Source organism: Pelobates fuscus, chromosome 10 (assembly GCF_036172605.1).
Source record: "Pelobates fuscus isolate aPelFus1 chromosome 10, aPelFus1.pri, whole genome shotgun sequence".
NCBI lineage: Eukaryota > Metazoa > Chordata > Amphibia > Anura > Pelobatidae > Pelobates > Pelobates fuscus.
The window spans coordinates 58,811,730-58,831,010 of NC_086326.1; the positions used below are offsets into that span (position 1 = coordinate 58,811,730).

Below are 19,281 nucleotides of genomic sequence, written 5' to 3' on the forward strand. Positions count from 1 at the left end.
AAATTTCACAGTATTGTGAGAATATCTGTTTAAATGAAATGTATTGTTTTTCTGTTCTCAATCAGAACCGTTCTAAAAACAAAGAAAGAAAAAACCCCGAAGTAGTGAACATCTTAATGTGTGTATCTATTGTTGATCTGATATTAATCAAAGTGTTTTATTCACCTTGTAACATTGATGTGTTTCTTGTAAGGAACAATAGGCTGTAGTAGTCCACTTTTCTGGTTGTGATTTATAGAGGAACAGTCAATTTGTTCTCTTTGTATAAAACTGTAACCTAGATTTAAAAAAAAAAAAATAATAATCTCTTTCCATATTACCTATATTTATCAAATGTATTGTGTGTTTGTGTGTATGTTTCTATATCCTTACCTTTACTTGCCATTTATTTAGGAACAGGATTTACCTCACATTTATCCTGGAGCAGAGTGTCTTCATCGTGGCTCCTTGTCAGCCATTATAACGGTTATCCTTTTCTGCCACTTAAACATTGTTTCAGTTCTCCTCTTCCACAAACTAAGTTATGCCCTCCCATCTCATTTGCATTGTGTGCCCTGGATGTGCCTGGACTTAAGTTTTGTGATGTCACTTTCTACATCAATGCACATTTTAAAAGAATATGGATAATGTCATGTTTAAAAAAAATAAATAAAAAGGTTGCGACATGTTTATAAGTGGTTTTACATGTTTTATTCAATGTAGTAATTTCCAGAGATGTGACTGTTCCATTTTAATGAAATGCTTACGTACCTGTGTTATTTAAGGGTAACGCTTTCCAAACCTGAAATATAGCTGCCTTATTATCCAAGGAGACCTAAGTGCACAGTAATGGATCTGTAATGTTTCAGTCCACTCACAAATTCTACCAAGAGAAAGAAAATAGTCGGTGAAAGCATGACGTACTAAGTGACAATGATGGATACCTTGTGTCAAGGACCTTTTTCAAGTTTGAAGACAGAGTTGCTTCTCTAATGTATATGGCATTCTACCTAATGGCATCAATTACACAAAATCGTATTTAAAAAGCACATCTAGTCTGTAGAATTCTTATTGCAAAGCCGTTGCTTACTCTTGTCATTTCTGCTGACGTTCATACATAGCGGATACAATGTTTGAACGTCAACATGTATACTTTATTGATACATGATTACAGACATGAACAAAACCCATTGACTTTATATTTAATTTTGTCTTCTAGAAACAGTCCTGTCATGCTACTCCAAGCAATTGAAATTGCTGAACATTTCCAACAAGCGGGTGAGGTAAGGACACTGATATTGGTTACATTTATTAGTTTGTTTTGTTGTGGATATTAATTGCTCTTAGGAAGTCTATAATTTTTTTTTAAAAATAAACAGTTTAACGTCTATATAGGTGAGGAATGGTTAACATTTTTTAAATAATAATCCGGTTAAGGTTCTTGAAAACCACAGTGGTAATATACTAATGTATTTTTTTATTTTTTTTTCTTCTCTTTATTTATGTTTACTTTTTTCTTTATTTTTTGTGCTTGTATCCAGAATGCAAAGGTCCTAAACCTTGCTTGAATTTTTTTTTTTTTGTTTAGACTCAAACTACCAAAGTAAACTCAAGATACAGGGTACAGTTTTTTGAGATACATTTGCATAATAGCAGGTCAAGCGTACACAAACTCACTCACACACTCTTCCTGGCTTAAACAGAGTGGGACTTTTTTTTCTGTTTTATAGTGTTGGGAATACAAACATGTATTCCTGTCATTATAGCTATGAAAACCTAGTTTAGGCCCCCGGCACCCCTGTTAGCAAGGTAAAATGTGATTTTATTTTCCTATTTTCCAGCACCGTGCAGCTCTCCTAGTGGCTGGCTCCGCCCCTGCTCTGTCTCCTTGGCTGAGATCGTCACATTTTATGATCTCAGCCAATGCAATGCATTGCATTGCCATAGTAATGCATTGGAATAGCTATTTTGCATTCTCCGCAAAACGCTGGGCTGTGCGAATCAGCGTCTCCTCATATTGATGCATTGGATCAATACAAGGCCTGGAGACGCTGCACATCATAGCTTTTTGCAGCACTGACCCATGAAGCACCTCTAGTTGCCATCTGTGTGATTGCACTAAAGGTGTTCCTAGGCTGTAATGTAAGCACTGCCTTTTCTCTGAAACAGCAGTGTGTACATTAAAAAGCCGGATGGATAGGGAGTAGACCCCAGAACCACTACATTAAACCGTTTCTGTTTAATCTATTTAGGCCCTCCCCACGCCTGTTAGGTTTTGCAAGGTAAGCTTTACTTACCTTTCAGCCCTTATTGTGCCAGTCTACATCCTGGTGCTCCACCTCCTTGGCTGAGATCATCAAGAGTGATTTCAGCCAATCCAGTGCTTCCCCATAGAAAATCATTGTGCGACTTTTACGCATGCACAGCAAATTTCCACCTATGCCAGTTAATTGCTGGTCTTTGAGCAGCACTTGATTGAGAACAGTTTTACTTGGTTCTTAAAGGGACACTATAGTCACCTGAACAACTTTAGCTTAATGAAGCAGTTTTTGTGTATAGAACATGCCCCTGCAGCCTCACTGCTCAATCCTCTGCCATCTAGGAGTTAAATCCCTTTGTTTATGAACCCTAGTCACACCTCCCTGCATGTGACTTGCACAGTCTTCCGTAAACACTTCCAGTAAAGAGAGCCCTATTTAGGTTTTCTTTATTGCAAGTTCTGTTTAATTAAGATTTTATTATCCCCTGCTATGTTAATAGCTTGCTAGACCCTGCAAGAGCCTCCTGTATGTGATTAAAGTTCAATTTACAGAGAAAGAGATACAATTGTTTAAGGTAAATTACATCTGTTTGAAAGTGAAACCAGTTTTTTTTTTCATGCAGGCTCTGTCAATGATAGCCAGGGGAGGTGTGGCTAGGGCTGCATAATCAGAAACAAAGTGATTTAACTCCTAAATGACAGTGAATTGAGCAATGAAATTGCAGGGGAATGATCTATACACTAAAACTGCTTTATTTAGCTAAAGTAATTTAGGTGACTATAGTGTTCCTTTAATGCAGAACACCTCTAGTGGCTGTATGGAGAATAGCCACTAGAGGTGTGTTAACCCTGCAATAGAAACATTGCTGCTTCTATCAAACTGCAATGTTTTGCATTGCAGAGTTAGAACTACAGGGCTGCTGAGCGCCTTTCAATGGTCCATAAAGTATAAAACTATTTTATGGATCACTTCTATACCACCCTCATCTGGGGCTTATTGAACTTAATATCAGTTGGACAGAAGGATTTTTTTTTTGTCAACAGTAATTTAAAACCACAAGAGGTGGTTAAGAAACATTATAGATTAACATGTTAGATGATGATGGATGTTGTTGTCCATCATCAAATGTACAGCTGTGGGCTTGGAGGGCAGGGGGGGGGGGGGGGGAGAAGGAAGAATCTAGACAAATATTTGTTCACCTGGTTGATAAGGTGATTAGAGCAAAGATGCAATTGTTTTCAACTTCTGTTCTCAAAGAAAGTGTAATGGCACAGGTGTACAATAAGGAATTAATTTAAACACAGCTACACAGCTTTAAAACAATGTTTTTGGTTTTTTTTGGGGGGGGGGAGGGGGGGTTTGTCTGGTGATGATGGGTGGGTGTTGCATCCTGTAGAATATTTACAAATATCTTCACTGTCCAGCGAAGTCGGTCACTGACCAGCGAAGTCAGCAGATGCTATCCCTTACAAAAATAATTGATAGCACCTCATCCCAGCGGGGGAAGGGAGAATGCTACATTTTGGGAAGTTTACTGTACAATTCATTGTCCCTTTCAGTTTTCCTGCAATTTGACTGGGTGCATTTTGTTCTGGCCATTAACAAAGCGGCACTTGGCAAACCTTGTAGGAGGGAATACAGTTCCAGAGTATTGAATTTTGATACAATTTGTTAGGTGGTAAACCAGCCAGTCAAGCTGGAGCTAGACCAATGATGTAAGAGCAGATAAGGTCGTTGAATGGGTTATTTTTTTTTCTTTCCTTTTTCTTAATTGTGTGTGTGTGAGTGTGTATGTGTGTGTATATATAATATAAAAATGTCTTCTTAAATTACCATGGACATCGTGTGTGTTAGTATGGTAATGTGGGACACTTGGGTTAGCTTTGAGCAATAGATTTTATTTTGCGCAAAGTTTTTAGCATTGACCAAAGACCAATGTTTGATGTAAGGAGGGGGTAGAAGTAGCTGGTAGATAATGTAACATTTAATGTATGACAATCCCTGGGTCGGGGGAAAAGGTAAATACTAGTGGTATTAAGCACCCAACTGTCCCTTTTAAAAGATAGACAATATCCACTTGATACCCTCCCCCTGAGTTGTACAGTACTTGGACTAGAGTACTTTGTAAAATCTGTCGTTATCTTGCATATTTAGGGAGCGGAGGGAAATGAGGCCATGTTTGTGTCTGTGACTCAACAAATTACAGGTACCTGCCCTGACAAAATCTGTGTTTTTCAGTCTGTGTGTGGGCCCTAGCCCTGATATTGGGGGGAAAAGAATTAATTGGGTTTTTTGCAAAAAGGTTGAGAAATTCGCTTCAAATGGACAAAATGTACCTATCTTGACGATTTTTGTGAGCTAGAGATAGGGCCGTCTTTAACACGGGGCAAACGGGGCATCTGCCCCGGGCCCAGTTGCTCCAGGGGGGCCCAGAGCAGCTGCTCTGTGGGCCCCGCGATTTGCGCAGCCCCTATGGACCAGGCGGTTCGGCTCCCGCACACTGAGGAGGCTCCCCGGGTGGCCCATGCACTAAGGGCCACCTGGAGAGCATGTGTCAGCAGGGGCCCGGTCGGGCGCTGTGGCGCTTAAACAGCGCGACCGGGCACCTTCCTGTTCTGCAGCCGGCTGGGAGGAAGTGACATCACTTCCCCCCACCGGAGATCAAAGCCGCGCGGGAGGAGGAAGGCAGGGAGGAGGGGAGTTCCAGAGGAGAACTCCCATCTGCCTCAGCCTGCCACTGCACCAGGGAAACCACCCTCCAGGAAAAGGTAAGAACCTGGAGGGTGGCTAAATGTATGTCAGTAGGTCTGTGTGTGTGTGTGTGTGTATGTCTGTGTGTGTGTGTGTGTGTGTATGTCTGTGTGTGTGTGTGTGTGTGTGTGTGTCTGTGTGTCTGTGTGTCAGTATGTCTGTGTGTGTGTCAGTATGTTTGTGTGTGTATGTCAGTATGTCTGTGTGTTTGTTTGTGTGTATGTCTGTGTGTGTGTCAGTATGTCTGCGTGTGTGCGTATGTGTGTGTCAGTAGGCCTGTGTGTCAGTATGTCTGTCAGTGTATGTGTCTGTGTGTATGTACGTCTGTGTGTGTGTCAGTATGTCTGCCAGGATATATTTGTGTGTCAGTGTATGTGTGTGTCAGTATGTATCTGTGAATGTTTTAATGTATGTCTGTGTGTATCTGCCAGTACGTCTGTCTGTGTGTATGTCAGTATGCCTGTGTGTGTGTCTGCGTGTGTCAGTATATCTGTCAGCGTATGTGTTTTTGTGTGTGTCAGTATATCTGTTAGTGTATATGTCTGTGTATGTATGTATGTATGTATGTCTGTGTGTGTGTCAGTATGTCTGCCAGTATATATTTGTGTGTCAGTGACTGTGTGTGTCAGTATGTATCTGTGAATGTTTTAATGTCTGTCTGTGTGTGTATGTGCCAGTACGTCTGTCAGTGTTATTGCGGGTTGGGCGTAATTGGGGGGTGAGGTGGTGGGAGGGGCAGGGCCCAGGGGGCCCAAGAAAATGCATTGCCCAGGGTCCTAATCATATTATAGACGGCCCTGGCTAGAGAGAGATCACTGCTGTAGATGGTTGCAAGTGCCAAACATGCCCATGCCTATGGAATAGGCCCATTGATTTAAAAGAAACATCTGGAGAGTGGCCACTTGCAGGTGTCCCTAGGGGCAATGTAAACACTGCCTTTTCTCTGAAAATGCCTGCATATAATTAGACTCACCAGAAAAACATTAAGCTGTAGTTGTTCTGGTGACTATAGTATCCCTTTAAGTATGGAAACTTAAGAGGGATGTATGTGAACAAAACTGGCGCGGACTTACTGACAATGAAATTAGTTAGGGTAAAGCTGACTTTGCACACTATGCAAATGCTCTTTCTGCTTAAGTCTCTCTAACACTGTGGCATGTGTTCCCTTTCTTCTACACTCACTACATTTACTTTTTCTCTGCGTAGACTGTATAACCGGAGCTTCTGTCTGCTGGTTAGGTTAGGATAAGAGTGGACCCGCGAATGCTAAGGGACAGTCCTTAGAACGCATAGAACTAGCTCTTCATTAGATGCATTTATGCCAAGCTCAGGGTGCTGCCTGCACAGTATGCCTTTGGTTAGTCATCCTGCATGATTGACAGGCAGCCTGACATGCATTCACGTCAGGCTGACCATCACATTTTTCATGCAGAAATGCCCCCTTTTTGGGCATATCTGTCCCTTTTAGAGGTTCTGGTTAGGTGATTCACATCTGTGGCCTATTTCCCCACCCACCGAAATCCTACTTCACCTGACACTGCTGTTAGGGGGTATGGAGTTACTTGAAAGATGAAAGTGCGAGATTACCATAGGGTATGTGTTTTCTGATAGCTACATCCTGTGAGTTTCCCTCCAGCACCACCTCCACCAGATACATGATGCTTGGGAGTTATAACTGTTTTAGTGTTTTCTGTCGATAAGATTCTGTAATTAGGTCCATTATACTGTCAGCACCAGGTCCAATGGGCTCTCAATCCGACCCTGGTGCCTCATACTTGTGTATACAGTGCTTCCATAATCCCTTGTAAAGTACATATTTACCCCATGTACACCTTTTATAGATCCTAAACTAACAACATGCACGTACAATATAACATAATGTGATGTAATCTGTTTAAAAAGAAATTGGGCTGAACTACAATTCGTCAAGGTTAGAGGAATGAAACTCTACACTTCCCTTTTATAATCTAGAAAGATGCCATCCCTCGAAGCCCACTTTGTTATGGACATAATTTCCAAGTGGGATGTACGCTATCCTCTGTGTCTTTTGAATCATCCTGAACTTTGTATCAAACCTAAGCTTTGTGCTGCCCTGCGGTAACTGACATTAAGCTGAATCTCCTACTGAGGCAACAAGGATTCGGTGATCACAAGCTTTCACATAGCGAGTGAAATAAACAATACCGTGCTGGTGTTGACATTGTTAAGGAGTCACACTGTTTTTGTGTTTTTTGTTTGGTTTTGTTTGTTTTTTTTTCTTCCCCATTATTTTTATTTGTCCCCCCCCCATAAAAGGCTTTCTGTAATTTAATGAATTTGACATTCCTTGGTTTTCAGTGGAATAAGCCATAATCTGTTCTTAGAACACATCTGAATTGTTGGATGTGGCTTGTCATTTTGGGCAGATCACACCATGTGCAAATTCTCCAATAATTCCATGACACATGTTTTGTGTGGGGATAGTATGCTGGTGAAATTAGCAGCACTGTGTATATATTACAAGATACATACATACTTGAATGTCACCCATTAAACAGTATATGCATCTCCAGTGGTGTATCCTGGTTTTGTGCTGCTCTAGGCAGGACAAAACCCAGGTGCCCCCCCTCCTCACCCAACCCTTCCCCCCGCCCCGCCTTCTAAATACACACACACACATTCACTGACAGATACGCATACACTAGCTAACAAAAACACACACTCACAGGCAAACACACTCACACTCACAGGCAAACACACTCACACTTACAGACACACACACACTCACTAACAGACACACACACTCACACTAACAGGCAAACACACACACACTGACACACACTGACACACACTAGCAGACACACACACTCACTAGCACAGTGTTTCCCAACCCAGTCCTCAAGGCACACCTACCAGTCCAGGATTTAAGGATTACCCAGTTTTGTCTAAGGTGTTTTTAGAAAAAAAAGAAAAAACACCTTAGACAAAACTGGGTAATCCTTAAATCCTGGACTGGTAGGTGTGCCTTGAGGACTGGGTTGGGAAACACTGCACTAGCAGACACACACACTCACTAACAGACACACACTCACACTAACAGACACGCACACTCAGTCAGAGACACACATGGACACACACTAACAGACACACACACACTAACAGACACACACACACACACTAACAGACACACACACACTAACAGACACACTCACTAGCAGACACACTCACACACACTCACTAACAGACACACTCACTCACTAGCAGACACACTCACTAGCAGACACACTCACTCACTAGCAGACACACACACACTAACAGACTCACTCACTAGCAGACACACACACACTCACTAACAGACACACTCACTCACTAGCAGACACTCACTAACAGACACACACACACACACAGTCAGAGACACACGCAGTCAGACACGCACTCACACAGTCAGAGACACACACACAGTCACTAACAGACACACACACTCACACTAACAGGCAAACACACACAGTCAGAGGCACACACAGTCAGACACACACACACACTAACGCATTTTTTTTTAATTTAACCTCCCCCCAGCCTCCTTACCTTTGGGAATGCTGGGCGGGGGTCTCTTTCTTCCTGGTGGTCCAGTGGCTGCTGGGCGGGCGGCACTGGCTGCTGGGCTAATTGCTGGCGAGAGAGAGCCCCCCCCCCCCTGAGCTGTCTGCTCAGCTCCCTCGCGCGCCGCAGAGTGAGGCTGGGAGCCGGAATATGACATCATATTCCGGCTCCCAGCCTCACTCTGCGGCGCGCATGGGAGCTGAGCAGACAGCTCAGAGGAAGTGCTCCCTCGCCAGCCGCCCGCCAATGCCGCCCGCCTGACCGCCATGTCTGTTAGCCGCGAGGCTATCAAGGCATTTGGGGGCAGCGTTTTTTGCCGCCCCCTGGAAAATGCCGCCCAAGGCAAATGCCTTGTTTGCCGCGCTGCAAATACGCCCCTGTGTATCTCTACACATCTGCAAGAATTTGCATTCACATAACTTGTAGATGGCTGACTGACTTTAACAGCAATCTCTATTAGGACATTTCTCCTCCCTAAACCCGTCCCATATTTACTCATTAATATAAAGTAACCTTACCGCTAACCAGTTAAAGGACCACTATAGTGCCAGGAAAACATACTCGTTTTTCTGGCAGTATAGTGCCCTGAGGGTGCCCTCACCCTCAGGGACCCCCTCCCGCCGGGCTCTGGGGAGAGGAAAGGGTTAAAATCTTACCTTTCTCCAGCGCCAGGCGGGGAGCTCTCCTCCTCCTCTCCTCCTCTTCGGCTGAATGTGCATGCGCGGCAGGAGCTGCGCGCGCATTCAGCCAGTTTCATAGGAAAGCATTCATAATGCTTTCCTATGGACGCTGGCGTCTTCACACTGTGATTTTCACAGTGAGAAGCACGCAAGCGCCTCTAGCGGCTGTCAAGAGACAGCCACTGGAGGCTGGATTAACCCTAACATAAACATAGCAGTTTCTCTGAAATAGCTATGTTTATAGAAACAAGGGTTAATCATAGAGGGACCTGGCACCCAGAGCACTTCATTAAGCTGAAGTGGTCTGGGTGCCTAGAGTGGTCATTTTAAGCTAAAAGAATTCAGCAATTGTAGAGTAAGATGTCATCACATGGATTTTAAAGTATTCAGATGCATTTGATACAGAACATCAGTAGAACAAAACTGATACAATTTTTTTTTTCTAGCAGACAACTATTCAGTCAGTCTGTGTATTATCTAAGGTGACACAACTCTTTAAAGGGACACTATAGTCACCAGAACTGCAGCTTAATGTAGTTGTTCTGGTGAGCATAGTATGTTGCTTCAGGCTTTTTAATGTAAAAAAGCCTGCAGCAGTGTTTACATTTACATCAAGTGGGTCAGAGAAATGTTCCTACAATACTAACCCTTTCCTCCATGATCTCGCAATCCCTGCTTTCACTAATCCCAAACGTCCTGTCATTTAGACAGAACTCCGGCCAAACTATTGACTTTCATCCTAACAGAATGAGAACCGTTTGTTCATTCATGTTAGGACGACCTTCGGTACTTTTAGGTCTGTTTGAAATTTAATTCAAATGAATGAAATTCCGATCCGTGCTGCAGCTGCATTTTGCAGCCGCTTAGTAGATAGCTCCCTAATTCCCACGGTATTAGAGAGCTATCTACTGAAAGACCAAGATTGGTCTTTCAGCCAACTTTACTAATACTAAGTAAACATTACTTAGTATTGGTAATGAATCTGCCCCTATTTGCTATTTCGTAAGTAGGGGCATGTCTAGTAAACTATGAGCAGCTTGGGGCATTTTTGGTGGGGCGTCTATTAACTAGTGGGGGGGACATATTGTCCCCCACGAGTTCAGAGTTCCTTCCTGTCCCCTGCGAGTGGGGGTTATTCAACTAAACAGGGGAACTAAACAGTCCCCTTTGGCCCCCACCCATGAGCGGCGGATGGGGGCCCTAAAGGAAAAGGGGGGGGGCTATTGTCTTCCCTCCCGGCCCCCACCCATGAGTGGTGGGTGGGGGCCCTAAATGCATTTGGGGGGAACCTATTTTCCTCCCTCCACCCATGAGCGGTGGGTGGAGGCCCTAAATGAAAATGGGGGGTCTATTGTCCTCCTCCCCCGGCCCCCAACCACGGGAGACGGGTGGGGGCTCAATGTAAAAATACGCCCATAGTCACCCCCGCCACCCCAAAAAAAACTAAAGCCATACCTACCCCCTTCACCCTAAAAATAGTGGGGTGGGGAGACAATAAAACTAAATACCTGTAAATAAATAAATAAAATACTTGCCATTTGATGTCTACTTTTTTCTAAAACAGCCCCAAAAAAGGCCAAATAACCCCCCCCCCCCCTCAAAAGCTTTCCCACGCGCAGCAATTTGACTCAGAGCGCTCTAATTGGTTGGTTTAAGCCAACCAGTAAGAGTGCTCTGATAGGTAAATAGTGAGCCGTACAGGTAAACAATCAGGTAAGGCTCACTATTTACCTTTCAGAGCACTTAAAGGTGTGGGTTTGGGGGGGGGCACAATGTCTCCCCCCGCTAGTTAATAGATGCCCCACCGTGGCACTATTAGTTTTTTGTTTGTTTTTTTCTCTCCCTGCCGCTTCTATTTTTTACATATTACAAGGAGGGAGCTGCGTGCCAGTAGTCCCCCCCTTGTAATAAACTGAACAAACGGACACCGATATTCAGTGTTTGTTTGTTCGTCTGAAATTTCTATTCATTCCTTCGTCTTTCTGACGAATGAATAGATTAAATTCCTGTCCGAATTTCGGACAATTGCGAATGCCCAAGTGTTTAACTGAGAAGGCGCGGGAATTTCACAGGCGCTAGTGTGGGCAGATGACTTGTCCCACAGGGACTTCATCTGCCCACATAAAGATGGCGGCGCCCAGGACCTATGTCCAGGCCTGAAATTAAGATTAAAAAAATAGGTAATATATGGGGAGGGGGGCTTGGGGCATTTGGAATTGACTAGGTGGACAATTTCGTCTAAGGCAAAGGAAAGGTTTTTTTACTGTAAGAACAATCAGGATGTGGAATTCTCTGCCTGAAGAAGTGGTTTTATCAGAGTCCATACAGATGTTCAAACAGCTACTAGATGCATACTTGCAAAGACAGAATATTCAAGGATATAATCTTTCAATGTAGGGTAATAACTGCTTGATTCAAGGATAAATCTGACTGCCATTCTGGGGTCAAGAAGGAATTTTTTGTCCTAGCTTGTTGCAAAATTGTGCTTCAAACTGGGGTTTTTTTTTTTTTTTTGCCTTTTGGATCAACAGCAAAAAACAGGTGTGAGGAAGGATGAACTTGATGGACGCAAGTCTCTTTTCAGCTATCTAACTATGTAACTATGTAACTATGTAACAATTAGATGTAGTGGAGTCGGGAGTGGGGTTAAAAAAGAAAACAGGATGCGGCCATGACAGTGCCGCTTTAAGTTATATATCACATGAGGAACAGCTCAATGTATTATGGTACTTGGTGTGTCCTTTTCATGAAATCTGATTATAGAAGCTCTTCTGAAATACCCAGGTCATCAGTGTTCAGTATAGAGTGCCTACCAAGTTAGATTTTTACACATTTTGTATCTGCTGGTTCTCCCTCTTGCCAAATTCTGTTATTACAGGGAAGCTGGTTGTATAAATATCAGGAGTACAGTGGTCGTTGATTAACAGACTGCGTTGTGCAATGAGGAATTTTCTTGCAGTTCATCATGCTTTATACTGGGAGTGATTTTTATGATGCCAAATATTTTACATTTTAGTGCACTGTTACCATCTGTTTAGCCCTTCCCTCTGTTCTGTTTTGATTATTTTAGGGGATTGACTTTTCCACAGCGGAGGGTTAGCAGCCGACTAAGCCTGGTTGATATGCACAATGACACCTGTTTTGCATAGCTATCTAATCAATTTGATTTGAATTCTTAGTGTATTATATTGCAATTCCGGAGAATTATGTTGTGTTTTTGACTGGCAACGTTTTAAGTCCAGTACTTGGCTTGTGTGTTTTGTGTTTAGTATGGTGATAGTGTTCTTCAGAAAATAATCAAAATAGAATTTAAAATTGGCAAAAACCTCTTTTGAAACACAATAAAACCCTTGTTGGTTAAAAGGGTTAATAGCGTATAGTTTAAAGGATTATAGGGTCAGGTACACAAACATGTATTCCTGACCCTATAGGGAACAAACCATTTTCAACCCCCCCCCCCCCCCCCTTTTGCCCCTCATGCCTCCATAAATATAGCAAAATCTTACTGGCTGTAACTCTGCATGCTGTTTGACTCAAAAAAAATAAACATGCAGTCTGCTGACATCATTAGAAGTGGTAGCCTGATCCAATCACAATGCTTACCCATAGGATTGGCAGAGACTGACAAGGAGGCAGATCAGGGGCGGAGCCAGCATAATTCAAACACAGCCCTGGCCAATCAGCATCTCCTCATAGAGATTAATTGAATCAATGAATCTCTATGAGGAAAGTTCAGTGTCTGCATGCAGAGGGAGGAGATACTGAATGTTTGGATGCATTTTAGGCATCCATGACCCAGGAAGGATCTCTAACATCCATCTGAGGAGTGGCCAGTGGAGTTATCACTAGGCTGTAATGTAGACACTGCATTTTCTCTGAAAAGACAGTGTTTACAGCAAAAAGCCTGAAGGTAATGATTCTACTCACCAGAACAAATTCAATAAGCTGTAGTTGTTCTGGTGACTATAGCACTATGCTGATTTGGATAGGAGCCTGTGATTCCTTTATGCAAACAAAATAATTTATAGTAAGCACAAAGCATTGATGCATTTTTTTTTATATTATAAAAGTTCAAGAATTGCAGACTGTTGTCAGTAGTGATGTACTGAACGGTTTGCTGGCGAATAGTTCCTGGCGAACATAGCGTGTTTGCGTTCGCCACGGCGGGCGAACACATGCGCGGTTCGATCCGCCCCCTATTCGTCTTCATTGAGTAAACTTTGACCCTGTACCTCACAGTCAGCAGACACATTCCAGCCAATCAGCAGCACACCCTCCCTAGCAAACCCTCCCACCTCCTGGACAGCATCCATTTTAGATTCATTTGGAAGCTGCATACATTGTTTTTTTTATTTTTTATTATTTTTTTTTTTTAATTCTTTATTTTTGCAGTGCATGGAGGTATAACAAATGAGCATGTGGTACCCCAACGGCATTCCTCATGCTTTTCAAGTAACAATTGTAACAATAGGGTTTATGTTAATACCCTAGTCTGCGCGGAGCCCTCCATGGGTGAAGATGGATTAATATATTTTTGCGCTCGGGTTTTTAATTTTATTTTTAAGTTCGACGGGTATGATGGCTTTTTATTTGGCCTTTTTTGGGGCTGAAAAATGAAGATTTTAGAAAAAAGAAGACGTTGAATAGTAAGTTGAATTTTACTTTACAGGGTAGTAATTTTATTCCCCCCTCACTATTTTTTAGGGTGAGGGGGGTAGGTAGGGGCTTTTTTATTTGGGTGTGTGACTAGGGGCTTGGGGACCCCTAGTCACCTTTGATTGGGGAGGGGGGAATTTTCATTTAGGGCCCCCACCCGCCGCTCAAGGGTGGGGGCTGGGGGGGACAGTAGGTCCCCCCCCCTATTGTTGTTTAGGGCCCCCACCCGCAGCTCAGGGGTGGGGGCCGGGGGGAGGACAGTAGGTCCCCCCCCTCTTATTGTAACTTATCTACCCGAGTTTCCCATCCAGCAGCAGCAGAATCCTCTGTTCTCGTGATCCACGAAAGCGTTGCTATGGCAACGTTATCCCGATCCGCGAGAGCGTTGCTATGGCAACCCATGGCAACCCATGGCAACGCTCTCGCGGATCGCGAGAACAGAGGACCCTGCTGCTGCTGGATGGGAAACTCGGGTAGATAGTCTTATTAGCAGCCCAGTATTCTCCATGCTCGTTAATAAGACTATCTACCCGAGTGTCCCATCCAGCAGCAGCAGGGTCCTCTGTTCTCGCGATCCGCGAGAGCGTTGCTATGGCAACCCATGGCAACGCTTTCGCGGATCGCGAGAACAGAGGACCCTGCTGCTGCTGGATGGGAAACTCAGCTAGATAGTCTTATTAGCGGCCGGTCCCTTTACACAAGACACAGGGCGGCATTTCGCCGCCCCTGCGAAAGTTCGCCCCGGGCACCCCCCTAGTCAGTGGTACCCGGGGCGGACCGCCCCCGCCCCCGCCGCCCCCCCCTTAGTACGCCACTGCCTCTATATACAGAGTAGGGCGAAATGCCACCCTGTGTCTTGTGTAAAGGGACCGGCCGCTAATAAGACTATCTAGCTGAGTTTCCCATCCAGCAGCAGCAGGGTCCTCTGTTCTCGCGATCCGCGAAAGCGTTGCCATGGGTTGCCATAGCAACGCTCTCACGGATCGCGAGAACAGAGGACCCTGCTGCTGCTGGATGGGACACTCGGGTAGATAGTCTTATTAACGAGCATGGAGAATACTGGGCCCCTCTAAACTGCCCAGTGATGCTGTGCCACCGGACCACCAGTCGAGGAGGACGGGAGGGACAGGTAAGTGGCAGCACTTATTCCACACAACATACACACTGCATCTGCATACACTCTACACACACTCTACACACACTGCATACACTCTACACACACTCTACACACACTGCATACACTCTACACACACTCTACATACACTGCATACACTCTACACACACTGCATACACTGCACACACTGCATACACACTATACACACACTGCATACACTCTACACACACTATACGCAATCTGCATACACTGCATACACTGCACACACACTGCACACTACACACACACTGCACACACACTGCACACTACACACTCTACATACACTCTACATACACTCTACACACACTATACACACACTATACACACACTATACACACTCTACAGACACTGCATACACTGTACACACACTGCACACACACTGTACACACACTGTACACACACTGTACACACACTGTACACACACTGTACACACACTGTACACACACTGTACACACACTGTACACACACTGTACACACACTGTACACACTATGCACACACACTACACACTGCATACACACTATACACACTTCATACACACTGCACACACTATACACACACTGCACACACTATACACACGCTGCATACACTATGCACACACTATACACACACTATACACACACACTATACACACACTATACACACACTATACTCACACTATACTCACACTATACACACTGCATACACTATGCATACTCTATACACACACTGCACACACTCTACACACTCTACACACACTGCATACACTATACACAAACTGCACTAACTATACACACACTGCACACACTATACACACACTCCACACACTATACACACACTGCACACACTATACACACACTGCATACACCCTATACACACACTGCATACACCCTATACACACACTGCATACACCCTATACACACACACTGCATACACCCTATACACACACACTGCATACACCCTATACACACACTGCATACACCCTATACACACACTATACACACTGCATACACACTGCATACACACTTTACACACACTGCACACACTATACACACACTGCATACACTCTACACACACTCTACAGACACTGCATACACTGCACACACACTGCACACACTGCACACACACTGCACACACACTGCACACACTGCACACACACTGCACACACTGTACACACACTGTACACACACTGTACACACTATGCACACACACTGTACACACTATGCACACACTATGCACACACTATGCACACACACACACTGCATACACACTGCACACAATATACACACTGCACACACTATGCACACACTACATGCACTACACACACTATGCACACACTACATGCACTACACACACTGCATACACACCATAAACACACACTATACACACGCTGCACACACTATGCACAAACTATACACACACTATACACACACTGCATACACTATGCACACTCTATACACACTCTACACACACTGCATACACACTGCATACACTATACACAAACTGCATTAACTATACACACTGCATACACCCTATACACACACTGCATACACCCTATACACACACTGCATACACCCTATACACACACTGCATACACCCTATACACACACTGCATACACCCTATACACACACTGCATACACCCTATACACACACTGCATACACCCTATACACACACTGCATACACCCTATACACACACTATACACACACTGCATACACACTTTGCACACACTGCACACACTGCACACACTATACACACACTCTACACACACTCTACACACACTGCATACACTCTACACACACTATACACACTCTACAGACACTGCATACACACTGCACACACTATGCACACACTATACACACACTGCATACACACTGCACACAATATACACACTGCACACACTATACACACTGCACACACTATACACACTGCATACACTATACACACTGCATACACTATACACACTGCATACACTATATACACTGCATACACTATACACACTGCACACACTATACACACACTGCACACACTATACACACACTGCACACACTACATGCACTACACACACTGCATACACACTATAACACACACTATACACACGCTGCACACACTATACACACACTGCATACACTATGCACACACTGCACACTCTATACACACACTGCATACACTATGCACACACTGCATACACTATACACCCTCTACACACACTGCATACACTATACACAAACTGCACTAACTATACACACACTGCACACACCCTATACACACACTGCATACACCCTATACACACACACTGCATACACCCTATACACACTGCATACACCCTATATACACTGCATACACCCTTTACACACACTGCATACAACCTATACACACACTGCATACAACCTATACACACACTGCATACACCCTATACACACACTATACACACTGCATACACACTTTACACACACTGCACACAATATACACACACTGCACACACTATACACACACTGTACACACTATGCACACACTATACACACTGCACACACTATACACACACTACACACACTATACACACACTACACACACTATACACACTGCACACACTATACACACACTGCATACACACACTGCATACACTATGCACACACTATACACACACTGCATACACTATGCACACACTGCATACACATACATTTAAAAAAAATGCAGTTGTTTTTTACATTTCAAAGTTGGGGAGGGGGGTGCCAAATAAAGGATCCGCCCCGGGTGCCAAATGCTCCAGGTACGCCCCTGTATATAGAGGGAGCCATGTTACTCTGTATATAGAGAGGAGCCATGTTTACACTGTATATAGAGGGGAGCCATGTTACTCTGTATATAGAGGGAGCCATGTTATTCTGTATATAGAGGGAGCCATGTTTACACAGTATATAGAGGGAAGCCATGTTACTCTGTATATAGAGGGAGCCATGTTACTCTGTATATAGAGGGTAGCCATGTTACTCTGTATATAGAGAGGAGCCATGTTTACACTGTACATAGAGGGAGCCATGTTACTCTGTATATAGAGGGAGCCATGTTTACACTGTATATAGAGGGAAGCCATGTTACTCTGTATATAGAGGGAGCCATGTTACTCTGCATATAGAGGGGAGCCATGTTACTCTGCATATATAGGGGAGCCATGTTACTCTGCATATAGAGGGGAGCCATGTTACTCTGCATATAGAGGGGAGCCATGTTACTCTGCATATAGAGGGGAGCCATGTTACTCTGCATATAGAGGGGAGCCATGTTACTCTGCATATAGAGGGGAGCCATGTTACTCTGCATATAGAGGGGAGCCATGTTACTCTGCATATAGAGGGGAGCCATGTTACTCTGTATATAGAGAGGAGCCATGTTTACACTGTATAAAGAGGGAGCCATGTTACTCTGTATATAGAGAGGAGCCATGTTACTCTGTATATAGAGAGGAGCCATGTTCACACTGTATATAGAGGGAGCCATGTTAACACGGTATATAGAGGGAGCCATGTTACTCTGTATATAGAGGGAGCCATGTTACTCTGTATATAGAGGGAGCCATGTTACTCTGTATACAGAGGGGAGCCATGTTACTCTGTATACAGAGGGGAGCCATGTTACTCTGTATACAGAGGGGAGCCATGTTACTCTGTATATAGAGGGGAGCCATGTTACTCTCTATATAGAGAGGAGCCATGTTTACACTGTATATAGTGGGAGCCATGTTATTCTATATATAGAGAGGAGCCATGTTTACACTGCATATAGAGGGGAGCCATGTTACTCTGCATATAGAGGGGAGCCATGTTACTCTGTATATAGAGGGAGCCATGTTACTCTGTATATAGAGGGAGCCATGTTACTCTGTATATAGAGGGAGCCATGTTACTCTGTATATAGAGGGAGCCATGTTACTCTGTATATAGAGGGAGCCATGTTACTCTGTATATAGAGGGAGCCATGTTACTCTGTATATAGAGGGAGCCATGTTACTCTGTATATAGAGGGAGCCATGTTACTCTGTATATAGAGGGAGCCATGTTTACACGGTATATAGAGGGAAGCCATGTTACTCTGTATATAGAGGGAGCCATGTTACTCTGTATATAGAGGGGAGCCATGTTACTCTGTATATAGAGGGGAGCCATGTTACTCTGTATATAGAGGGGAGCCATGTTACTCTGTATATAGAGAGGAGCCATGTTTACACTGTATATAGAGGGAGCCATG

The 19,281-nt window shown here is 43.9% G+C and overlaps 1 protein-coding gene across 2 annotated transcripts in view; it reads left to right on the forward strand.

Moving 5' to 3' along the window:
* The window catches only part of FAM13C (family with sequence similarity 13 member C), a 121,759-nt gene that overhangs the window by 68,857 nt on the left and 33,621 nt on the right, over positions 1 to 19,281 (forward strand). For both annotated transcript variants that reach the window (XM_063433991.1, XM_063433992.1), the window contains exon 5: positions 1,199 to 1,262. In XM_063433991.1, the coding sequence (XP_063290061.1) occupies positions 1,199 to 1,262 (64 nt within the window). The remainder of the gene's footprint in view (positions 1 to 1,198; positions 1,263 to 19,281) is intronic.